The sequence below is a fragment of the Microcaecilia unicolor genome, chromosome 1 (genome assembly GCF_901765095.1).
Source record: "Microcaecilia unicolor chromosome 1, aMicUni1.1, whole genome shotgun sequence".
Lineage (NCBI taxonomy): Eukaryota > Metazoa > Chordata > Amphibia > Gymnophiona > Siphonopidae > Microcaecilia > Microcaecilia unicolor.
Genome location: NC_044031.1, coordinates 172,392,548 through 172,419,299, shown reverse-complemented (window position 1 = coordinate 172,419,299; position 26,752 = coordinate 172,392,548). Strand labels below are relative to the sequence as shown.

The window sequence follows — 26,752 nt, the reverse complement described above, 5'->3', positions numbered from 1 at the left end:
CTAGCGCTCGTTTCATTTGTTTACAAAACGGGCCTTTTTTACTAGTATGTATAATACTCTCAATTCCTCATCATCCTGACAAACATTTAGGGTTAAAAGGTGTTCTTTGGGAGTCTGCAATGCAGGTGTAAAACTTTCCAATGGTTGGATCCTCTTTCTGCGCAGTCACCAGATCAAAAGAAGGCTCATTATGGCACCACCTTACCACTGAGGTGTCAGTGAGTTGTTGGGTTTGCTGTCTGGTGACAACTTTAATGCTCAAAAATCCAGGGCTCTCACATTGCCACAGTTCACCAGAGATGGCTCCTTCCTTGGCTAGCTGATCAGTGAGATCATCCCTCACTTTGTCTGGATGATCTATTTTAGCATGCCTTTTCACCTTCTTCCTGTAGTCATGTCGTTATCCTAGTATGTATTGCATGCTTTCTCTAGTGCTATGCCAAAACAGGCTGAACTCCAGTATGATGTTTCATCATAAACTTTTACTGTAGAAATTGTACAAGTATGTTACAATTATGACACCACCCACCCTCCCCTGGCTATATGTGCCTTGGTGCCAATGAGGAGCGATACCACCATAGAAGAGGCATGCCCACTATCCTTCCGCATGGGGAATTAGTGTGAGCAAGTTTACACAACTGAAGGTAGAAGACAGTCTACAGGCATATTTTCAAAGCACTTAGCCTTCCAAAGTTCCATAGAAACCTATGGAACTTTGGAAGGCTAAGTGCTTTGAAAATATGCCTTGTCTCACAGGGACTTTTATTTCCCAGCAGCTTCTCCAGTCCTATTTTGATTGCCTGGACAAGTCACCAAAACCAGAACAGTTGAACATATAACTCGATGGTCTAATATAGGGAATAGTCCAATGCAGGAACAGAAATGCATAAAAACGAATTATCACATAAATGAGGATATACAAAAGACTATAAATGGCTTAAAGAAAGTGAGAGAAAATAATGAGACAGACAAATTGTTTAGCATAGGATAAGTAAATTGACACAGTTTTTAAATAGTTCAACAGCAGAAAAAATAAACATTTTTTTTTGTATAGTTAAGTGCATATCCAGTTGGGGGCCTGTTATGAAGTGTCCATCACCTAATCTGCCCAGGTTTACAGGGTGCACTGCTTGTAAAGGCTGGAATGGCAGTTTGGGGTCTCATAAGTACTGCCCTGCAATGCCAGAAGGAAGCAAGTCCATATTGGTTGATGCCTTTTGCCTCTGAAATATTGGCAACTCAGAGAGGGGCTATGCAGGGCCATACTTCCTAGATTACAGATAGGAATTTAACTTACTTTTGAGTATAAGTGGACTTACTTCCTTCTGCCATTGCAGGGTAGTCAGGGGCGGCCATTAGGCCACCTGAGGTGGAGCCTCAAGCGGCACTCTTCAGGAGCAGCATCTCAAGGGGGCAGCTTCACGGCGTTTTACCTCATCATGGTGACTTTCCAAACCTGGCAGCAATTCCCATATGCTGCCCTGCCGCCAGTACCCGCCTTTTCACTTTACTGCGGCAGCCTGAAGGGAAGAGGTGGGTGCTGGCGGTGGCAGGGCAGCGTATGGGAATCGCTGTCATTGCCAGGTTTGGAACGTCACAGTGACGAGCTAAAACACCCGGGGGGGGGGGGGGGGGGCAGCATGTAAGCTCCACCTCAGGTGGCATCTTGCCTTGGGCTGGCCCTGGGTAGAGTAGTTAACACAAGAGTTTGTGTAGGTGGTAGGCATTGTTATTAGAATTTAGTAAAATGCAAGTACAGTGTCTATTTTCCACTCATCAATACTAGCAGAATTTATGTTTACAGCAATGTGAAAAATTTACCCCTCCTGATTTCTCCAATTATTGCATATATGTCACACTGAATGGTTTCTGATCTTTAAACAAAATGTAATATTAGATAAAGGGAACCAGAGTCAACACATAAACAGTTTTTAAATTATTTCATTTAAGGAACAAAGTTATTCAACACCCAGCTCACCCATGCAAAATAGCAACTGCCCCCTAAACTTAATAACTGGTTATATCAGCTTTAGCAGCAATAATTGCAACCACACACTTCTTATAATGTGATATTAGTCTTTCATATCACTGTTGAGGAATCTTAGCCCACTCTTCCTTGCAGAACTGCTTTAATTCAGACACAATCATAGGTTTTTGTGCATGAACTGATCACTTCAGATCCTCGCACAGCATCTCTGTTGGGTTCAGGTCAGGACTTTGACTAGGCAAATCCAAAACTTTAATTTTGTTTCTCCTCAGCCATTCAGATTTATTAGGATTTATTTACCACATTTTTTGAAAGAAATTCACCTGAAAGAATGTACAGAAAGAACACTCTGGACAAAGACAATTTCAGCAGAAAAAGGTATTCAAATAACAGTACACATTTTGGCACAGTATGCTACTTACAATGCCAACACAAAGCACAATAAAACATCTTAATAGTACAGGGTGTAAGCAGAGGTGGAACATTATAGACAGATAAGATAGAATAACAGGAGTTTGACAGAGAACAAGGGGACTAACTTACAGAAAGTTGCACATAGATTTAGAACACTGCATGAGTATGATCTTAGCTAGGGGAGGACTGGATAAGCAAGTCCTGTCACAGAATGTGCAGCCAATGTTAGTCCTTGTGAGTTTCAGACTAGCAAGTTAATTGCTTCATCCATTAAAGACTTGGGAGAAAAGCCAGGCTAGACTTGTTTTTGTTTTGGATCATTGCCTTGCTGTATAACCCAATTACACTTCAGCTCAGACAGATGACCGGTTATTTTCATTAAGAATTTTCTGGCACTGTGCAGAATTCATGGTTCCTTCAATAATGGTAAGTTTTCCAGGAACTGAGCCAGCAAAGCATCCCTACACCGTCACACTACCATGTTTGAATGTTCAGTCATTCATTCAAGTATGTATATACCACTTAGACCTAAGTGGTTTACAGTTTCACAGGTACTGAGTCTGTCCCTATTGGACTCACAGTCTAGGTAGTACATTGTACTGTTATTGTACTTGGGACAATGGAGGGTTAAGTGATTTGACTAGGATCACACAGAGCTGCAGAGGGAATTGAATCTGATTCTCCAGGATCTCAACCCACTGCCATCAGGCAGCAGCAGGAATCAAACCCAGTTCCCCAGGTCTGCAACCCACTACACTAACCATTAGGCCACTCCTCCATTGTTGGTATGATATTCTTACTAGAGAATGACACGGGGGAACTGCAGTAACCGCAGGGATGGGGACAGATCCCACGGGGACGGGGCAGGGATGGGGACAAACTTTGTCCCCGTGTCATTTTCTACTTTGAAGCCTGTTAATGAACTGGACTGTTATTTATGTTTAAGTGAGGCCTACAAATATATTTTGATTTTTTGGAAAAACAAGCAAACATACTGGCCACAACTAGCAAAATTTGCATGGGGGATCTTGTACATCCTGCAACCAGCACATCTTCTAAGAAGGTAACTTCTATTCCAGGAAGTACCGTGACAGGAGAGCTAGATTAAATCCTGAGATTGTTGATGACTTCTTATTTATCCACAGATTAAAAAAAACATAATAGTGCTTCATAGGCCATATTTTTTCCCTCTAGGGCATATAGAATGGGCTGCATTTTATACCCCTGGATATTTTAAGTGTGAATCCTTGGTGTAGTAGAAATCACCTATTGTTAGGTTGGAAGGGTAGAGGGTGGTGGTGGGAAGGAGGGTTATTATAGCTGCTCGTTGTTATTGTTTTCTATTTGTAATTTATACACAACAGTTGCACAGCATATTGTTCCTTTTTATACTTTAATAAAAAGATTTAAATATAAAATCATGTGTTCAAGGCTTCTGCAGATGGGGACGGGGACAGAACCTGCGGGGACAGAGACAGGGAGGCTCATTTTCAAAGCACTTAGCCTCCCAAAGTTCCATATGGAACTTAGCCTCCCAAAGTGCTTTGAAAATATGCCTCAGGGTCTGCGAGGATGGGGTGGGGGACGGAGACAGAACCTGCGGGGACGGGGTGGGGATGGAGACAGAACCCATGGGGACAAACTTTATCCCTGTGTCATTCTCTAATTCTTACTGTGGAATGTTCTATTTGGTTTACACCAAACATAATGGGATATGTGCTGTCAAAAACAGTTCAAACTTTTGACTCAAAGGCTCAAGATGGCAGCCTGAAGAGATGCCGTTTCTATTTGTTAAATGTATCAGGAAGAACTTGGAAGGGGGAGGCCTATAATCATCCAGGAATATGGATACGCCTAAGATTAACCTCTATCATGACCCATCTGAGAAAAACCTGATCAAGCCTTAGAAAATAAGGGTCACCAATTTCTCTCTCCCAAACAACTCCTCACTGAGGCACTATCCCTTTCTGAGAAGCATTCATTCAGACCAAAGTTATCCATTCCATTTCAGCTTGGCAAAAATATGAGAGCTGTATACTTCCCACAAATATTGTGGAAGTTGTTCTTGATGTCCCTTTATGATTTAAGAACATAGATGGGTACGTTAATGAGAGGGTACATTATCAAGGCACATTCATTTACAAACATGTCCTCTTGCATGTTGGAAGAACCAAAGGGACTATGAGATTGTGCTTAAATGAATATGTATCTGTCAAAGATTAGAACATTGACAACTCCTCTAGCGGCCACTGTTTGGATAAACCTCAAAAAATAGAGGCTCTTAAATGAAGAATTGTTGACTCAGTAGAAGTTGATTGGCAAGGAGATCAGGAGCGTCAACTGAACGTTAGAGAATACTAGATTTTTACATCCAGCAAGATTTAACTCTAAAATAGATGTCTTTGGTCTGAATGAATACTCTCTGATTGGTTGAAAGCATGTTGATTGGGTGGTACTAACCACCTGACCATTGAAAAATATATGCTGACACCATCTTTGTTTTATTAAAGTAAAAAGAGAAATTGTGATATAAATCATGAGGTGTAACAGTGGAGAGAATATCTTTGATGCAAAGCCAAATGCTTGAAAGTATGGTATTGTGTCAGAGCAGTTTTGGAAGTTATTTTGGAGTAATTCTGGATATTAAGTTTTATATTCTTTCATATTTTGTTACATTGAATTATATGAAAAACAGACTACATAGCATGCAAAATTAGACCAGTGACTACACTAAAGAGATTATTCACAAGGAGGGATTTTTATCCTTTATAATTTCCAGAGTATGATAATAAATACCAGTTCTCAGTTTTGGGACTGGTGGATTATACTTGATCACAATAAGGGGCCAAATTACTAACTTGTAGTAAAATAGCATGTGATTGCATTATTTTACTATGTGACAATTTACTGCAGGAATCACTAATTCTCTCCAGTATCACAGGTTAGTAAATTCTGTGGTAAATTTACTTTTCTGTTGCTGCAGTTGGAAATATTGCATGTTCCCAGCCACAGCAATGCAAAGATACTGGGCTCCAAGTCAGGTTGCTTTTTTTTAAAGGGCTGATGCAAAGTCAAAAATATCTCCAATCCCCTTTCAACATACCCCTCATTCACCCATCCCCAATGTCCCTATGCTGGCACCTACTGGGGCTCTCCCTAGTGGGGAAGTGATCTCTAGGCACTTCCATTTCTGTGGATCCCTAAATCAAAATGATTCAGGTAGCTGCTGGGTCAGGAACAACCCCCTCAACTCCACACCAGAATGATCCCTGGTAAGGTGGTGACAGGCATGAGGAATCTAGGGGTATGTTGAAAGGGGATTGGAAGGCTGGGGATCAGAGGGCAAGGGATCGAAATGTCAGGGGATAACTTTTACTAATCCTTTGAAGTTGCTTTCCGGGAGCACTAGACCATGCATTAGTGGCCCAGTGAGCCTGGTGTTATCTTTCCATGAATATCACAGCTTGAGAAGTTTACACAAGCTGTCTTATTCATTTTGCATAATAATGAACTGCTTTGAATGCATTTGCATATTTCACAGTTCATTTTACTTAATGTAGTTTGTAGAAAAAAAGCAATCCCTTGTTAAGGTGTATTATTGGCAAATCACCCATCTTAATGCAGCTTAGACCTCCTAAATGTTATCTATAAGTTGCGCATTTGTTCACTTTTGAATGCTCATTTAGTCACGTTACAGTAATTGGTAAACTTTGTGGAATGACATATTCTCAACAAATATGGGAAATGAAATGAGACACAAAAAAACACATTAAATTTTCCCTTTAATTTACACATAAATTACAAAGAATTTAGGTTACTTCACAAACAAAACAGTTTTAAGCACATTTTTGAAAGAAATGGAAACACTATAACCAAACTATACACATTGGAAGAAAAAACATTAACAGCATGAGCAAATTAGAACTAGTTAATATTTATATAATCTTGATTTAATCTACACAGCCTCAGTGTATCCCCTATGGCAGCGTTCTTCAATGCAAGGTCCAGAGACCAATGGCAGCCCCAAAGACCTCTGTGGTGACTTCCATTGTCTTTCTAGGTTTTTTTTTTCTGCTACTCTGCCTCTCTACTCAGGTTCAGGATAGGAAAGTGGATGGAGGGTAGAGCCACATGTCAACATGTTTGAAGGACAATGTATTTCTCAATTGACAAAAGAGAATGCATTTGGAAATGTTCACAACCTTGAGGATACCCCCCCCCCCCAATGAAGTTTGAAGGTGGGTTGGTGGAGATGAATGTCATTGACACACACTGGTCAGCAGTGTCATGGTCCTGCATGATAAGATATTTGGTGGCTCTCCTTCAGCTCATTAGAATTCAAAGTGGACCCAGCTTAAAAAATTAATGACCACTGCCCTATAAATTTAATATAAAATAATCAAGAACTAATAACTCATGGACAGTGCCAGCATGAGCAGCAAGTGCATGTGAGGAATGTGTGTGTGCTCCGCCTGCAGCAGTGGAGATGTCTGTAGCTGGCCTGGGTGCATAGGGATCACCTTCGGAAATCCGTATCTTCTAAATGTACTTCACTGAATACATGGAGAAGCATTTTGTCTCGTAATGTGATATAATTTCTGAGGTATGACAGGGCTGACCAAGCCCCCCCCCCCCCCAAAAAAAAAAAAAAAAACCTACTGAAATTCAAAGCTTGAATGGTGTTTGTTATTGCTACTGTGCTACAAATGGGCTAATGAAAATTTAAGGAAGGAGATGATCTTTAAAACACAGGATCCCTCTGCAGTCACTTATCAGAAAGTATTAACCTGCCCATGAAATCATCATTTACCTGTAGGGCTGCTCAATTTGTGTCTATAAGGCTGACATTTCATAATTATAAAATGATAACAACAAACTACCAATCTGTGGGATTTGTGTGAGAATGAACATAGACCCTCTCAGTAACTCGTTTGTACAATCTGTTTTTCTGGTGGCTTGAATTCACCTAGGCTCTCCAAGCAGCTCATTTTGAACATTGCTGAGAAACCTTAGGCATCACTGGCTAAACAAGATAACTGAGTGAGGAGAAAAATAAAATAAAACAATGGTGCTTACCTGTAACAGATATTCTCTGTAGACAGAAGGGTTAATGAGGCACAAATGTGAGTGACATCACCCAATGTTGCTAAAATCAAATAGGTCTTCCACAGCTTGGAACCAGTGTAAAGTTCTGAACATGTGCAGCCCTCTCCATGCACAGCAATCCCCTCAGTTAGTTAAATGTCATGATCAATTCTTGGGAAGGTAGGTGGGATTGTGTGCTTGATTAATTTTGTCAGCCACAGAGAACATCTGTTACAGGAAAGTAACTTTGCTTTCTCTTTCAACCAGCAGGATTGGATCAGGTACACAAATTGGTGACTTCCCAGTCTGAGAGAATTCTCCCTCTATTGAGGAGCAGCCAGTTCATATGTAAGCATTTAAAAGTTCATATGGCCAGATTGTTTAGTACTGCTTGACCCAGGCACCCTCTCACTGAGGACTGGTCCAGGCAGCAGTGTAAAGTAAAACCTGTTCTGCAGATGCCCTCCAGAGATACAGATTTAAAGAGAACCACAGTTGCTGGAATGGTTCTCATCTGGTGAGGTTTGACTCTGAGAACATGGGCCTATAAGTTTGATTGTAACAGAACTGGATTTAGTACACTAGCCAGTTAGCTAGGGTTTGTTTTACCACTGGAGTACCATGTCTGTTGTAGTCAAAGGAGAGAGCTATATAGATTTCTTGATGGGTTCTGTCCTTTTCAGATAGTAAGCAAGAGTTGGTTTATAGTGCCTGGAGTGCTTTCTTAGGAGCATAGTTATAATGCTGCAGGTAAAGGAAAGGCAACACTGTGTCATTATTGAGTACAGAAACTTGGCTCATGTGTGATAAAGACTTGAATTCACAGTAACACATAGATGACTGCAGATAAAGACCTACATGGTTCATCCAGTCTGCCCAACAAGATAAACTCATTACATATGGTATCTGATACTTCATATGTACACCTCACCTTGATTTGTCCTTGCCATTTTCAGGGCATTGACTGTAGAAGTCTGCACAGCACTGTTGTAAAATTTCTGAAGTTGTCATTGAACTCCCTGAAAAGCTCCACTCCAGGCCATCCAAGTCTATGCTTATGGTCTTTACTACTATAAAAGTGAAGCTGCTTACCTGTATCATAGGTTCTCAGAGGACTGCGGAATAAATCAGCCACACATATGGGTTAACGTCATCCCGATGGCAGCAGAACCTGACCCTCTCTCCCAAAGCCCAGAAGAGACAGAAAAAGCTCTCTGGTTATGTGCGAATGCTACCTCCTTAACAATTGACACCCCACCTCCTCAGTCTGTTCCATAATTAAGGGCAGCTTTAACCTTGAGGGGAGGTGGGAGGTTGTGTAGCTGATTTATTCTGCTTCCACAGAGAACCTATGTTACAGGTACGCAACTTCATTTCCTCCATGGACAAGCAAGCAGAGATGGGGTCATTTCTTTTAAAAAGAAATGACCCCATCTCTGCTTGCTTGTCCATGTCTCTGCTTGCTTGTCCATGAAGCCCTCTACTTTTACTTCACTACTTGAAGCCTACAGTACTTTTACTTTTTACTTAAGTACTTTTAAAAAGTAAAAGTACTGTAGGCTTCAAGTAGTGAAGTAAAAGTAGAGGGCTTCTTTTATCAAGCCACGCTAGAGATTCCTGCGCAGCAAATGAGGAAGCCCATGGGAATTGAATGGGCTTTCTCTCGTTTGCTGCACTGAGAATCGGTAGCACGGCTTTGTAAAAGAGGCCCAGAGAGAGTCTTACTTAAAAAAAAAAATACTCAAGTAAAAAAAAAAAGTAAAGCTCTTAAAACTACGTTTTGTTTACTACAAAGTAAAAGGTATTCTTAACAAGTTGGACCATAGAATCTAGTATGTTTACAAGCAGTACTGTATTGTGAATAAGTACATAATAGACTAGATTCCATATACGTTGCCTGAAAAATCAGTGCAAAAAATATTTCCACCTAGGCGTATTCTGTAAACCGCGCCTATATAGAATATGCCTAGCAGCCATGCCTGTGCCTGTGAGAAAGAGCCCAGTGCAGCTTTAACTGTAGAGGATCCACTGAAAGGTGGCTCACCAATCATTAACAGTTTATCACTGGAGAGGATAATCAGAGAAAGACAAACCCTGAGCAGTAACCAGGTTCATATCAAACAGAAAAAAGCTGAATCATTACTTACCCTAAAAGCTCTACCTACCCTCTGGACTAAGCTGTTCTTTCTACAGCATTAACTAACTAACTAACAAACATTTCTAAAGCGCTACTAGGGTTACGCAGCGCTGTACAATTCAAACATTGAAGGACGAGCATTAGAAACACTGAATGTAGTGCAGTGGCGTAGCCAAGGGTGGGCCCAGGCCCATCCACTTTGGGTTCAGGCCCACCCAGTAGCAGCACATCTATAATGTGGCTGGCAGGGGTTCTCAAGCCCCACCAGCCGAAAAACTCCCAACTGTCCCTCCTGTATACCTTTTAAATAGCAGATCTTTGCCTGCAGCAAGCAGCGAGTGATACATACTGTTCGCACTGGCCCCGAGGCCTTCCCTCTGATGTATTCCCGCCTTTGCACAAACAGGAAGTTGCATCAGAGGGAAGGCTGTGGGGCCAGAATGAGCAGTGTGTATTAGTTGCTGCTCGCTGTTGGTGAAAATCTGCTATTTAAAAGGTATTCAGGGAAGGGCGGATGTTTGAGAGACCATATGGATGCAGGCAAGAGAGGGAGAGACCAAATCACTTGTGGGACAGGCAGAGTTCTTCTGCCCACCCATCTTGGGCCCAGGCCCACCCAAATTTGGGTGTCTGGCTACGCCCCTGAGGTAGTGGTGTGAGTCACTCGCACAAGGTCACTGTTTTCAGAGAAATTCAGCTTAATATACATAATTTCTAAATGTTATGAAAGAAATATGTGTTTAAAAGTGACAGCAGATAGAGGAACAAGTATACTCTGTTTTGTAATATGATCTACTGGAGCAATTTTTGGCTGTAAGGGTTTTCCTTGGCTTCTCTTATTGTAAACCGCTCAGAACCACCTGGTACAGAGCAGTAAATAAGCCTGATGTAAAGTAAAGGGAAGTCCCTGACAGAACTAAAAGAGAACAGTTAGATTATTCCTCTAAGCATAAGGTTCTTCACTACAGAAAATAAACTCCCTAGAGGACCTCACAGTCAGAGGAAATGGAGGGTAGTACCAAACTCTTAGCCCCCTTAGGCTATTCTTGAATTGTGTGTGGAGGGACAGCACAGAGAAATCAAAACAAAGCTGTGAACTCTGACACAGGAAGCAGGACAGAAAAGGTGCTACTTTAGAATGAAAATCTGGAAGACAGTTTACAAAAAAATGGTGTGGAATCTCTTACCACTCTGTCCAGACAGTGTGAGGGGAAAAAAAATCACCAAATTCTTTTCATGGGTGAAGGTGGCACTTGCACATCTCTAGTAAATAAACCAGTTTATTTGGGGAGCTCACTTACTGCTCCTTCATCAGCACTGAGTTCCAGCACAGTGATTCTGATGGGTTCTGTGTGGAGCCTGATGAGACCTGCTGAGGTAACTTGCTAAAAGATTCTCTCTGAAACTGAGCTGCAGTGCAGAAAAGAACTAACATTAGGACCTAGGGCTAGTGAAACTAAGCTCTAGGACAGCAGACAGTAACTGAGGAAATTGTGTAAACATATCAGAGGTCCTGGCCTTGGGTGCTGCTTGTGTGTGAGGTAATTACTGGAGGCATACTTCAGTAAAAAGTAGGAAGCCTCATGAAGGAGTGCTGCAGGCATACAATGAAATTACATGGAAATACTTTAAAAACAAATAGGGGGATTTCACTCAAAGAATAGTTAGGCTCTGCAGGCATGAAATGAAATTACATGGAAATACTTTTAAAACAAATAGGAGGAAGTAATTTTTCACTCAAACAATAGATAAGCTTCTGCAAGCACACAATAAAATTACATGGAAATACTTTTAAAACAAATAGGAGGAAATATTTTTTCACTCAAAGTATAGTTAAGATCTGGAACTTGTTGCTGGAGGATATGGTAACCGCGGTTAGCATATGTGGGTTTAAAAAAGGTTTGGACAAGTTCCTGGGGGAAAAGTCCATAGTGTATTATTGAGATGCACATCGGGGATGCCACTGCTTGCCCTAAGATTGGTAGCATGGAATGTTGCTACTAATTGGGTTTCTGCCAATTACTTGTGACCTGGATTGGCCACTGTTGGAAGCAGGTTACTGGGCTAGATGGACCATCGGGCTGACCCAATATGGCTATTCTTATGTTCTTATCTGGCAAGCACTGAATTTTGAAGGCTGGACAACCTGTAGTCACTGACACTGATCCTCCAGGGTGTCATACATCTTCTTTATGTAGAGATAAACAGCTTCCAAAAGCCTCTGAAAACAGTGCTGATATAGGCAGACACTTAAGTTTCAGCGCCAACAACCCGGGGGGACAGTAAGTGAGCCCCATGGTGTCTCAACCATCTTCTTGGGCACTGTTTAATGGGGGGGGGGGGGGGGGGAACTAAAGTAAACCCTAAAAGAGAGAGAGAGAGAGAAAGATCCATAACAAACTTTAGCAATGTGGAAACTATCAGCTCACAAAGGTTGTTTCATGAAAGAAAGCAGCAGAATTTCAGGTCCCATAGGACATGGCTTGAAGACGATCCTTCATGAATTTAGAGACAACTGGACAATGGGAAGCCACAGCCCTTGTCTATCAAGACATGATAGGTTGATAGGGTGTCGAGAAGTACTCTGGTAGAAAATGTCTGAATACAATGCTGATAGAGCTAGTATAGGTTTTGTAGGATAGCATTTGGTGAGTATGTAAAAAGATCTTAGCCCTGCTCAGAACACCAGATGAAAAACCTGTCACTTGAAGGCATAGATTTCCATGTGGAAGGTTTCCTTGCTGCCAAGAGAATTTCTACCAAGGATGTGGTAGTCCTAAAAAATCAATTAAACTGCCAGGCTATGTGCTAAAAGTTCAGATTAGGATGTAAGAATGTACCCTTATTCTGGGTTATCAGAGGTGGCCATTAATAGTTTGCAGTCAAGGTTCTGCAACAGATAAGTGGATTTAACATATTACTGATAATGACATTATAGTCTTCATTTGTTTATGTCTAAGTTGGTAGTGATTAAATTTGCACACTTTATTATTTGGAGTTTTGCCCAGTGAAAGATAGGCAAAGAGTCCACCCTACAAACGTTTGATACTGTGGCATGGGTGAGTCATCAGTCTGAAGGCTTCTCCATATTTATTATCATTATTTAATAGTAGCAGTGACTTTCGCCCTCTGGTTATATACAACAACATTATTTTGGATTAACTACTAGTGGGAATAGGGATTCATATTATATTCTTTTTGAACAAAATGGAGCACTGAACAAGATGTCATAGTCTGTCTTGTGGTAGAAAAGTCTTGAACTATGTCCAGAAGTGCTCTATTGAAGAAAAGCTTCTGTTTTGGGAGTAGGGTGGACTTGTCCAAATATATGATGCACCTCAAGGACTGAAGTAGGGCTAAATGTTTCATTTCTCACTGGGATTAACAGATCCATGGGCAGGGCTTCTAGGAGCTAATCATTAAGATATGGAAAAACTAGTAGACCTTGTGTCTGCATTTGGGATAGACGGGGCTATGAATACAAGAATCTTCGAAATCCAATGAACAAATTCAATCCTCCAATAAATTTAATTAAATAGAAGAGAATGGTGAATGGGATGCTCATTCTGAATGCCTCCTTTTGGAAGAAAAAATTGAAATTCTTGTGGTCCAGAATGGGATTTGAAAGTACATGGAACAGATTTCTTGCTTCTTCTCTGGAGACAGAAAAGGTTCTATTGCATTGCTTTGCAGAAGTAGTTGGATTTCATCCTGAAGAAGTTGTCTATGTGATTCTGATGGTTCAGCCCAGTTGAGTGGTCTTCTCAGAGGAAGAGCAAAAAAAAACCTTAGGTGATATCCAGAAATCCATTTTTATGTTCCTTCCTTCCACTTTGATTGTAACCACAAAAAGGCGGTGTATCAAATTCCATCCCCTTTCCTTTCCTGAATAAAAATTGAACCTGAATCCCCACAGAGAAGGCAGGATTTCGGGTTGTAAGGAAATTGACAGCAATCGGATGATTCAGTTAAAAAGATGAGGGTTGTTTTGATTGAGTTGGAGCTGTCTGCTTGCTTTCTCATTGGCAGGCTCTTGCAAATGGAAGGAAGCATTATTTAACACTAGGCATGTCAAGTCTACCTTGCAAATGGAAGGAAGATGGTTCTCCAAAAGGAAAAACTTCTCTTATACTGATTTATGCTCGTTTACCTAGAGGATGAAGTGGGCTCTGATGCTAATGCAGAGAGATGCAATAGAGTGGTGAAATAGTCTGACTGTATCCATCATCATTTTGACCTTCTCCTTAAAAGGTTTATCATCAGTTCAAAGGGCATTAGCTAAGATGGCAGGGACATCCTTTAAGTATACAGGTCTTTAATCATACCAGCTTCCTTGCAGCAAAGGCCAAGGAAGAAATTGGGGAAGTGGTGTCAAAAGCATTGTAAGCAGAACAAAGAAGTTGAGTACCATATTTGTCAGCATCAGAGACAATTGATGCAAACTGGTTCATGGAAGAAGGTCCTTAGACATAGTTTGAGCTTTCTGAAGCAAAGGATGCATATACTAGCATACACAGAGCTGGTGAGAAGCTATTTTTGCAGACAGTATTGAGCTGTGGAACACCTTCTTTCCCAAATTGGGAAAGCACGGGGTATAAATGTTACAAATAATAATAAATAGTCTAGGAGTGTCTGATCCTTTCCATAGGAGGCAGGGCTGGCTTAACTATAGGACCAGGTGGGTGCATTTTATTAAATCCACACAGGAGATGACCTTTACAATTAAGGTCTAATTTCTTTTTTAGACACAGGCTGCACACTGGAATTTACCACTTATGAGCTTGCTGCTCTTGAATTAGTCTGTGGACTAACAGCTATCATATTTTTGTGAGCTTAAATACACAAGAAATCCAAAGACATCAGGTCTTAACTCAGCCTCTTGCTGTAATGGAAAGGGTATTTCCTTGGCTATCTTTTGTATGAATGTTGTATATGATATGTAGTTCTAAGGAGAAGAATTTTTTTATTGGAAGTGGAGATGGCTTGGACAAGATATCCATTGATATGTTATCTCTGTTGGGGTGCAGTCATATGCTGGTGAAAGTGGTTCTGCAAAGTATTCTAGGAGAGTACTAGGAGAGAATATGGAGGAAACAAAGGACAGCTTTCTTGAGACCCATAATCTAATAAAGATAAGAGGGAAACCATTGGATCCAGATAAGGTTGTGCTCCTTTTTGCATCAATGAACTGAGAAGGCTACAATGCAGGTTGAGGCAGATCTTGGTAACAGACTCTTGGTATTTCATAGTAACATAGTAAATGACAGCAGAGAAAGACCTGTATGGTCCATCCAGTCTGCCGAACAAGATAAACTCATATGTGCTACTTTATGTGTATACCTGACCTTGATTTGTATCTGCCATTTTCAGGGCACAGACCGTAGAAGTCTGCACAGCACTAGCCCCGCCTCCCACCACCGGCTCTGCCACCCAATCTCCTTTATGTTTATGCCATACATTTTTGAATTCTGTTACCGTTTTCATCTCCACCACCTCCCGCAGGAGGGCATTCCAAGTATCCACCACTCTCTCCGTGAAAAAATACTTCCTCACATTTTTCTTGAAACTGCTCCCCTTCAATCTCATTTCATGTCCTCTCGTTCTACCATCTTCCCATCTACGGAAAAGGTTTGTTTGCGGATTAATACCGTTCAAATATTTGAACATCTGTATCATATAACCCGTTTCTCCTTTCCTCCAGGGTATACATGTTCAGGTCAGCAAGTCTCTCCTCATACGTCCTGTAACGCAAATCCCATACCATTTTTGAAGCTTTTCTTTGCACCGCTTCAATTATTTTTACATCCTTAGCAAGATACGGCCTCCAAAACTGAACACAATACTCCAGGTGGGGCCTCACCAACAACTTATACAGGGGCATCCTTTCTTCTGCTGGTCACACCTCTCTCTATACAGCCTAGCAACCTTCTAGCTATGGCCACTGCCTTGTCACACTGTTTTGCTTGACAACTCTCAGTGTTAAGCTATTTGTGGTGAAGACACATGACCTGCATCAATTCAATTCTAGAGGACTTCAGTGCTGAAGATGGCACAGAATTTTGGCCTGTGCCAGAATGCTAATGATGAACCTTTTTAAGTGCCAAGAACCATTACCTTCTATGTATGTGACCAAGTGTCAGTGATACATGAGTAGCTTATAGGTATTGGACCTGAGTGATGGAGGAAAGGGAAAACAAGTTACTGGAACATTGAAGGGGGGGGGGGGTAAGAAAGGGGAAATGCTATACTGGAACATTGGGGGTGGGTGTGGGGACAGTGTAAGGCCTTGAGCCTACCCTGGGAGGAGCAACATGGCTGAAGGTTTGGAACATTGGGGGTGGGAGTGGGGAGGGGAGTAAGGCCTTGAGCCTACCCTGGGAGGAGCCACATGGTTGAAGGTTCACCTAAGGCATCAGGTACCCTTGGGCTGGCCCTGAAAGAATAGGGGAAGGAGGAAAAGTCTATAGTCTGTTTTTGAGATGGACATGGGTGAAGCCACTGCTTGCCCTGGTATTGGTAGCATAGAATGGTGCTACTAATTGGGTTTCTGCCAGGTACTTGTGACCTGGATTGGCCGCTGTTGGAAACAGGATACTGGGCTAGATGGACCATTGGTCTGACTCAGTATGGCTATTGTTATAAATTAAGCTCATTAATGTACACACTGCCCACATGCCACCCAGGGTCCACCAATGTGCACACCCACCTGTAAATTCACAATATGTAATATATGCACATATGCTATGTTGGGAACTGAGTGATGGTGAGAAGTCAGTAGCTTGTATATTTTACTGTGGTTGATCCTGTTATACCCTGAAGAAGCCCTACGGTGAAATTAGTTGGTGAGGATTTTGAAGATTTGAGCATGCTGAATTAAGATAAATCAGTTTTTTAAGGTTACCAATAATTAGAACAATTGCATTCAGCCTGATTTGGTATGGGACATTTTTTATGCCTAAGATATCACTACCTGTTAAATCCTATTATTTAAGGAATATAGGTGGGGTACTGAGGCTTTTACTTCCCCATTGTAACCTTTTTTATTGTCATTCTCTATGCAAGGTCGTTGTGAACTAAGTAGTTTAAATTTGCCAGTTATTTAATTTCATAGAAAAGTGTATTATTGTGAGATATGCACATATTTACAGAATAGTGCATAGGTGCATACAGTGGGGGAAATAAGTATTTGATCCCTTGCTGATTTTGTAAGTGTGCCCACTGACAAAGACATGAGCAGCCCATAATTGAAGGGTAGGTTATTGGTAACAGTGAGAGATAGCACATCACAAATTAAATCCGGAAAATCACATTGTGGAAAGTATATGAATTTATTTGCATTCTGCAGAGGGAAATAAGTATTTGATCCCTCTGGCAAACAAGACCTAATACTTGGTGGCAAAACCCTTGTTGGCAAGCACAGCGGTCAGACGTCTTCTGTAGTTGATGATGAGGTTTGCACACATGTCAGGAGGAATTTTGGTCCACTCCTCTTTGCAGATCATCTCTAAATCATTAAGAGTTCTGGGCTGTCGCTTGGCAACTCGCAGCTTCAGCTCCCTCCATAAGTTTTCAATGGGATTAAGGTCTGGTGACTGGCTAGGCCACTCCATGACCCTAATGTGCTTCTTCCTGAGCCACTCCTTTGTTGCCTTGGCTGTATGTTTTGGGTCATTGTCGTGCTGGAAGACCCAGCCACGACCCATTTTTAAGGCCCTGGCGGAGGGAAGGAGGTTGTCACTCAGAATTGTACGGTACATGGCCCCATCCATTCTCCCATTGATGCGGTGAAGTAGTCCTGTGCCCTTAGCAGAGAAACACCCCCAAAACATAACATTTCCACCTCCATGCTTGACAGTGGGGACGGTGTTCTTTGGGTCATAGGCAGCATTTCTCTTCCTCCAAACACGGCGAGTTGAGTTCATGCCAAAGAGCTCAATTTTTGTCTCATCTGACCACAGCACCTTCTCCCAATCACTCTCGGCATCATCCAGGTGTTCACTGGCAAACTTCAGACGGGCCGTCACATGTGCCTTCCGGAGCAGGGGGACCTTGCGGGCACTGCAGGATTGCAATCCGTTATGTCGTAATGTGTTACCAATGGTTTTCGTGGTGACAGTGGTCCCAGCTGCCTTGAGATCATTGACAAGTTCCCCCCTTGTAGTTGTAGGCTGATTTCTAACCTTCCTCATGATCAAGGATACCCCACGAGGTGAGATTTTGCGTGGAGCCCCAGATCTTTGTCGATTGACAGTCATTTTGTACTTCTTCCATTTTCTTACTATGGCACCAACAGTTGTCTCCTTCTCGCCCAGCGTCTTACTGATGGTTTTGTAGCCCATTCCAGCCTTGTGCAGGTGTATGATCTTGTCCCTGACATCCTTAGACAGCTCCTTGCTCTTGGCCATTTTGTAGAGGTTAGAGTCTGACTGATTCACTGAGTCTGTGGACAGGTGTCTTTCATACAGGTGACCATTGCCGACAGCTGTCTGTCATGCAGGTAACGAGTTGATTTGGAGCATCTACCTGGTCTGTAGGGGCCAGATCTCTTACTGGTTGGTGGGGGATCAAATACTTATTTCCCTCTGCAGAATGCAAATAAATTCATATACTTTCCACAATGTGATTTTCCGGATTTAATTTGTGATGTGCTATCTCTCACTGTTACCAATAACCTACCCTTCAATTATGGGCTGCTCATGTCTTTGTCAGTGGGCACACTTACAAAATCAGCAAGGGATCAAATACTTATTTCCCCCACTGTATCTGGCATGTAAGCACATGTCTACTAGAAGTCTGAACAATTAGGCACATAACTGATGCATACTTTATAGAATTATCCCTATAATGCTTGTCCATTTTAATTTCACAAGTTAGACAATTCTGGAAGCTCGGTCTGGCCTGCAAGAAGGAACTATGCTGACAAATGAGTACTAAGAAAAGAGTTATTTATTTATGTAGGCCTAATTAAAAGCAAATAAATTGATGAAGAAAACAACAAAAGCAGCAGCAGAACACAAAGAAAAAAATTCTTCAGGGAAATTTCAGGGAGAGTTTTGTTTTCATGACTGTTTGGCAGAGTGGAAAAAACAAAACTGTGGTGTCCAAGAGAATTGCTGCGTGCAGGAAGGATTGCACATGCTCAGAGTTTTACCCTAAGTTTTGAGCTCTGGGAGGTTTTCTATCCCAGCGCCATCAGATGACATCACACACTTGTATTTCTAATTCAATCCTGCTTGTTGACGGAGAATTCTAAATCACCAAATCCCACACATTACATGCATTTCAGGTTTTTACAAACAAATCACAGCAGGAACAACATATCCATCCCATATGCAAACGTACAGTTACAAATAATGTTAAAACTCCCTGCCCCTCCCCCCAAATTTTGCTTTTCCATGAAAATTTCAGAACTATAGTAAACTCTCAAAAGAAAAAAAAAGTGCTATATCTGACCAGAAAATCCAGTGCTCTAGGATCACTTGTCTTGTGCTAATACATCAAACACATGAACTTGTACTGTAAACAGTACTACAGCTATAGTGACCATGCAGAACACTTGCACTGACTGGAAGAAAATGATGAAAGCATACTTAGTATAAAGCATGAAAACGTGAAAAGCAAGCAGCTTAGGAAAATTGTTGATTTTTTTCTTGGTTTTTTTTTTGAATTTTGCAAATACCAAGGAAGAAAACACTCATAACGTAAGTGAAGCTATTTTAAAGCTCAGTAAATTAACAACATATGCAAGGGTAATACTGCATTGGTGGTAATGTATTCAAGCTACTGCAATAAAAGAAAGCAAAAGGTATGGAATCATCAATGCACTGCATTGAATTATTTACTAAAACAAAACCATACTCAGGCTGCTCATCATAAAGAAAGAAAGGAAGTTGTTTTGCAGCCCAGGTAATGTCTGACATACAGAATTATGTCCTATTTACATACAGTCAAACTGTACAGACATTAACATACAATTTTACTTCCTCGACATTATTAAAATATAACATGTCATTCTTCTTCATACTTTAAGAATATGTTTATGTGCAAGCAGTACTTTTCAGCTAATATACATACAAAACAAGGCAAAAGATACAAGGCAAATGAATTTCTCAGACCTTGGCTCACTGTAAAAACAGGCATATGTCTATAAGACATATGGTTACACATTTTGGCATTTATCTGCAATACCTGCAGAAGTAAAAGTCCAACTAACAAACTTTCCTTCTTATTTTGTGAATAGATTTGCATTGCTTTAAAACAGTTTTCTAAAGCAGTGACAGCAAATGCTTCTTCTTCATATGTTTAAAACAAAACGTCTTCATTTTCTATTAAAATCTGTACAATCTGTTTCTGGTACCGCATGTCATTCAGTGTAGTGAGTGTACTTTCCTCTGGAGGTCTCATCAAAGTAGGCCCAAACACTATTCCAAGATTTTCAGCATTCATCAAGTTCTCCTTTTCATTCATAGTAACCCTAAAATGTATCAAATGGAGCAAAAATTACAAAAACACAAAATAGAAATCAGTTTTCACTCAGAAAACAGGACCTACGACTACAATGCATGACTCCATCTTGGCTTAGGAACTCGGGGGCTGATGCAGAAAGCAGCACGTTAGAGCCGCTGACCACAGGTGGGGTTCCTGCAAAACAAATTGCCGCAGGATGCAGTAATCAATGAGCATGCAAATTACCGCCATGTTAAAATTGCAGCAGTAATCCACAGCTTATTGCCAAATATCACCCTTCCTGTTAGTGCCCGAGCCACAATTGGTTAAGGCACTGATAAAGCTAGTCGTCTATACTGGCCCCAATTTCGCTCCCCTCCTGTCCAACTGACCTGGCTGCCTCTCCGATATTAAATAATGGTATCTAGTGGCCCTCCCACCCCACAATGGGACCAGCTCTGGCCCACCAACCAGCCTCCTTCCCTCTTGCCCCCAACATAGATTGATAAACCCTCTCTTCTCTATTTAAAACTATCTCCCTGGTGTCTAGTGGAACCTCTCCCTTCCACCCAACCCTACCCAAATCAGAATTTTAAAAAAGAAGTCCCTGCTGTCTAGTGGCACCCACTCCACTCCTGACCCCCTTTCTAAGCCCCTCCCTGGACTCAAGTATCTGGAAGAGGGTAGAAGTGATGCCCACTCGCTCCTGCCTCCAGGCTGTCACCTCCAAAATGTCAGCCCCTGGGTAGGGCCAGTCTGTCAGATAAGGAAATTTCTTTCTTATATGGCAAACTGGCCCCACCCGGTGTATCCCCAAGATGTACCCTGCACAGTGCAGGGTACTGTCAATTCTGAAGATGACGGCCCAGAGGCAGGAGCAAGTGGGCATCACTCCTGCCTTCTTTAAGGTATTTGGATCCGGGAGGGGGGGGGGGGGGGCTAGGAAGGTGCCACTAGACACCATGGATGACTTTTTAAAGGTAAAATTATGTATAATCATACCTGATAATTTTCTTTCCATTAATCATAGCTGATCAATCCATAGACTGGTGGGTTGTGTCCATCTACCAGCAGGTGGAGATAGAGAGCAAACTTTTGCCTCCCTATATGTGGTCATGTGCTGCCGGAAACTCCTCAGTATGTCGATATCAAAGCTCCATCCGCAGGACTCAGCACTTAGAGAATTACACCCACGAAGGGACACTCTGCCCAGCTCACCACCGCCGAAACGGGGGAGGGGAATTAACCCAGCTCATCCCCACACAAGTGGGGGAGGGGAATCCGTCCAGCTCATCCCCGCGGAGCGGGGGAGGGACACCACACCCGCCGATGCGGGGGGATCTGGCTTATCCTGCAACCGCAACCGCGGGAGGAGCTGACTGACCCTAACACCGCCGAAGCGGGAGGGGTACAAAGCTGCCCTACAGCCGCACGAAGCGGGAGGGAGTGCCGGCAGAATTTATGTCTCAATCCAGCCCCGTAAAACGGAGGGGAGAGGAATGCAGCAGCTCACTGTAACACAAACTCGTCTCAACTCTTGAAGAATCCAAGTGAAAGAAGAACTTGAACACGAAGTCCTCCTGAAGTAACTGAAGGCTAAACTTGAACCTAAAATTCAACCAGAATATAAACAGTACAGATATCTGGGAGGGGCTATGGATTGATCAGCTATGATTAATGGAAAGAAAATTATCAGGTATGATTATACATAATTTTACCTTCCATATCATCAAGCTGATCAATCCATAGACTGGTGGGATGTACCGAAGCAGTACTCACCCAGGGCGGGACATAGAAATCCCTGACCTCAACACTGAAGCTCCAAACCGGGCCTCCGCCCGTGCAGCTACAGTCAAACGGTAATGCTTGGAGAATGTATGAGCCGAAGCCCACGTTGCCGCCTTGCATATCTCTTCCAAGGAGACGGATCCGGCCTCTGCCATCGAGGCCGCCTGAGCTCTCGTGGAGTGAGCCTTCAGCTGGATAGGCGGCACCTTCCCCGCGGCCACATAAGCCGCTGCAATGGCTTCCTTGACCCATCTTGCCACTGTAGGCTTAGCAGCCTGCAGACCCTTACGAGGACCTGCAAACAGGACAAACAGATGATCCGATTTCCGGAAATCATTGGTCACTTCCAAGTATCTGATGATGACTCGTCTCACATCCAGATATTCAAGAGCGGAGTACTCCTCTGGGTAGTCCTCCCTACGAAAGGAAGGGAGACAGAGCTGCTGATTCACATAGAAGCGAGAACCAATCTTGGGCAGGAAGGCAGGAACTGTGCGAATAGTCACTCCTGCCTCAGTGAACTGCAGAAAAGGCTCTCGACATGAGAGCGCCTGGAGCTCGGAAACTCTTCTGGCTGAAGTGATAGCCACCAAAAAGACTGCTTTCAACATCAGGTCTTTCAGAGATGCCCTCGACAAGGGTTCCAAAGGCGGCTTCTGCAAGGCTCTTAGCACCAGGTTGAGATTCCACGCAGGCACCACTGAGTGCAGAGGAGGGCGCAGGTGATTAACTCCCTTGAGAAAGCGCACCACATCTGGCTGCGAAGCCAGGGAAGCACCCTTCAGGCGGCCCCTGAAGCAAGCCAGAGCCGCTACCTGGACTTTAAGGGAACTGAGCGACAGGCCTTTCTCCAGACCTTCTTGCAGGAACGCCAACACTGAAGAAATTGGAGCAGTGAAGGGAGAAAGTGAGCCTGCTTCACACCATGCTGCAAAGATACGCCAAACCCTGGCGTAAGCAGTAGAAGTAGAGCGCTTCCTCGCTCTCAGCATAGTGGCGATGACCTTGTCTGAGAAGCCCTTCTTCCTCAGATGCTGCCGCTCAATAGCCAGGCCGTAAGACCAAAGGGAGAGGGATCCTCCATCACCACGGGACACTGATGTAACAGGCCCTGCTCCACTGACAGCCGCAGAGGATCGTCGACTGAGAGCCTGAACAAGTCCGCATACCAGGGACGTCTGGGCCAATCCGGACCCACCAGGATTACCCTGCCGGGATGCTTTGCCACCCGGTCTAGCACCCTGCCCAACATGGGCCAGGGCGGGAACACATAGAGGAGCTCTTGTGTCGGCCACTGTTGGAGAAGAGCATCTACTCCCAGGGATCGAGGGTCCCGTCCTCTGCTGAAAAAGCGCGGCACTTGGCCATTGGCCGATGACGCCATCAGATCTAGGCTCGGCTGGCCCCAGTGCTTCGTGATGTCCAAGAACGCCTGAGCAGATAGTTGCCACTCTCCGGGCTCCAAGGTATGGCGACTGAGAAAGTCCGCCTTGACATTCATGACTCCGGCAATGTGGGCCGCTGAAAGCTGCTCCAGGTTCGCTTCCGCCCACTGGCAAAGACTCATAGCCTCCTGGCTAGAGGGGCGCTCTTGGTACCTCCCTGGCGGTTGATATAGGCCACAGCCGTGGCATTGTCCGACAGGACCCGTACAGGCTTCAACACCAGTACCGGGATGAACCCCAATAACACCAACCGAATGGCTCTGAGTTCCAGGAGGTTGATAGACCACTTGCCTCTGCAGGAGACTAGAGCCCCTGCGCTGTCCTTCCCAAGCAGTGGGCTCCCCAGCCCATCAAAGAGGCGTCTGTCGTGACGACAATCCACTCTGGGGTCACCAGAGGCAATCCTGCAGACAACTTGTCTGTCTGCGTCCACCAGCTCAGCGCCTTGCGCACTGCTGGGTCCAAGGGAAGGCGCACAGCATAATCCTCCGACATCGGAGTCCAGCGCAGCAGCAGAGATAGCTGTAGTGGTCTCATATGAGCCCTGGCCCAGGGCACTACTTCCATCGTGGCCGTCATAGAGCCCAACAGCTGCACGTAGTCCCAAGCCCGAATAGGAGAGGCTACTAGGAACTAGTCCACCTGAGCCTGAAGCTTGACAATCCGATTGTCTGGCAGGAACACTCTGCCCACTTGGGTGTCGAATCGAACTCCCAGATACACCAGGGACTGAGTCGGGCGCAGCTGGCTCTTCTTCCAGTTGATGATCCATCCCAGGGAGCTCAAAAGAGCAACTACCCGGTCCATAGCTTTGCCGCACTCTGCATAAGAGGGGGCTCGGATCAACCAGTCGTCCAGATAAGGATGGACTTGTACTCCTTCCTTTAGCAGGAAGGCCGCTATGACCCCCATTACTTTGGAAAAGGTCCGCGGAGCAGTAGCCAACCCGAAAGGGAGGGCTCTGAACTGGAAGTGTCGTCTCAGGACTGTAAAACGCAGAAAGCGTTGGAGAGGAGGCCAGATGGGAATATGCAGGTACGCTTCCTTGATGTCCAAGGAAGCCAAGAACTCTCCTGCCTTCACTGCCGCTATAACAGAGCGGAGAGTCTCCATGCGAAAGTGCCTCACTTTCCAGGCCCGATTGACCCCTTTGAGGTCGAGGATAGGCCATACAGAACCTCCTTTCTTTGGAACCACAACGTAAATGGAGTAACGTCCCTTGCCAAACTGATTTTTTGGCACCGGAACGACCGCACCCAGGCGGATCAGGTTGTCCAAGGTCTGCTGCACTACCACAGCTTGACCGGAGACTTGCAGGGAGAGAGTACAAACCCGTCTCTTAAGGGTTGGCAGAACTCTAGCTTGTAGCCGTCTCTGATGACTTCCAGCACCCACGCGTCTGAAGTTATAGTGGTCCACTCGCCCAGAAACGAGGACAGCCGTCCTCCAATCTGCACTGGGGCGTGGACCAAGGCCCCGTCATTGGGTACGAGACCCTGGGGGAGGACCGGAGGGAGCACCTCCGGGACGGCGGTCTCTGCGAAAGGAATGCTGCTTGGGGGAGAAATTCCTCTTGAAGGAAGAGGGGGCAGAGGAACCCGACTTGCCCGGGCGGTACCGATGGGCTTCCTGCAACCGTCCTCTGGAGGTATCGGGACGAGTACTAACCCGAGCCCTGACCTCTGGTAATCTCTTGCCCTTAGACGTGCCGAGATCGGTCACGATTTTGTCCAGCTCGACCCCAAAGAGCAGCTTGCCTTTAAAAGGCAATCTAGCCAGGCGGGATTTAGAGGCGTGGTCAGCAGACCAATGTTTCAGCCAAAGCCACCGCCGCGCAGAGACTGTCTGAGCCATGCCTTTAGCTGAGGCTCTCCAGACATCATACAGCAAGTCTGCCAAATAGGCTAAGCCCGATTCCAGGGCCGGCCAATCAGCCCTCAAGGAATGATCCGAGGGGGAAGCCCGCTGCACCATAGTCCGGCACGCCCTGGCCACATAGGAGCCGCAAACTGAGGCCTGCAAACTTAATGCAGCTGCCTCAAAGGACGACCTTAAGGCCGCCTCCAATCTTCTGTCTTGGGCGTCCTTTAGGGCCGTGCCACCTTCCACCGGCAACGCCGTTTTCTTAGTCACCGCAGTGATTAAAGAATCCACGGTAGGCCACAGATAGGCCTCACGTTCACTCACAGCCAAAGGATAGAGGCGGGACATAGCCCTAGCCACTTTAAGGCTCGTTTCCGGGACATCCCATTGAGCCGCAATTAAGGTGTGCATGGCATCATGCACGTGGAAGGTTCTAGGCGGGCGCTTCGTCCCCAGCATAATGGCAGAGCCAACAGGGGCTGAGGGAGAGACGTCCTCCGGAGAGGAAATCTTCAAAGTGTCCATGGCCTGTAACAACAGGTTGGGCAAATCCTCTGGGCTAAAAAGCCGCGCTGCAGAGGGGTCATCCGCTCCATCCGAGCGGGGATCTATCTCCTCCAAGGAATCCGCAAAGGATCGTTGGGAGACCTCAGACACGCTGCCCTCATCTACATCGGAGGAGACAAAAGTCCTCCAAGGCCTGGAAATCAACCCGAGGGCGTTTACCTCTGGGAACCTCAACCTCTTTATCAGAAGAGGGAGCAGGGGCAGCGTTTTGCATGAGGAAAGCCTGATGCAGCAGCAAAACAAACTCGGGGGAGAAACCCCCCAGACTGTGCACTTCCGCAGCCTGGGCAACAGCCCTAGACGCACTCTCAACCGGCGCTCGCAATAGCGGGGGAGAGACATGCTGCGCATCCAAAATGGCGTCCGGCGCGAAACTCCGTGAAGGAGCCGCGCGGGAAGAACGGCGCTTAACTTTAGCCGCTTTTGTGCCGTCGCCCAAATTAAGGGCGTTCATGGCATTAATGTCTCCAACCTCAAGGGCGGCCCCGAAGAAGCCGTCCGAGCCGCGTGGCCGGCCAAGATGGCGGAGGCGAGGAGCGGGGGATGGGCGTTTATGGCGGGAAAAAACCGCCACGCCGGAGGAACGACCGGGACATTCATCGGTCACTAAACTATCACCCATCAAGGGCGAATCAGGTTGTAAAACCCCCGCATCCCCTCTAGAAGCGCTCCAGCGATCCGGGGAGCGACCCTTTGCGCCCTCGCCCTCCGACGTCATTGCCACGAGGAGAAGAATCGGGGAACCCCCTGCCCGCTATAAAAAGGTAAAATTACCTGCTTGCCGCTCCGAGCTGTAACGAACTGGTGTCCCAGTGAGTAGCTGCAATGAACGTTTAAAGAAACGTCGAATTAAACGCCTTTAAAGACGTTTAAAAATTTTTTTTTTTTTTTTTTTTTTTTTAAACGGAGCCAGCGGGAGGGGGGAGAAAAGGAGGGACCTGGCACCACCAGGTTTGCACTTGCTCAAAAGAGCCCTCAACCCCAGGCCTCAACAAAACCTAAGGATTAGGCTTGGAGGCC

General features: G+C 44.5%; 1 protein-coding gene across 1 annotated transcript in view; it reads right to left on the bottom strand.

Annotated features, from left to right (window-relative positions):
• Positions 1–18,587: 18,587 nt before the first annotated feature.
• The window catches only part of CHN2 (chimerin 2), a 505,884-nt gene continuing 497,719 nt past the window's right edge, over positions 18,588–26,752 (bottom strand). Inside the window, exon 13 of the mRNA XM_030202483.1 lies at positions 18,588–20,097. Coding sequence (XP_030058343.1) covers positions 19,926–20,097 — 172 coding nt within the window. The 3' untranslated portion in view covers positions 18,588–19,925. The remainder of the gene's footprint in view (positions 20,098–26,752) is intronic.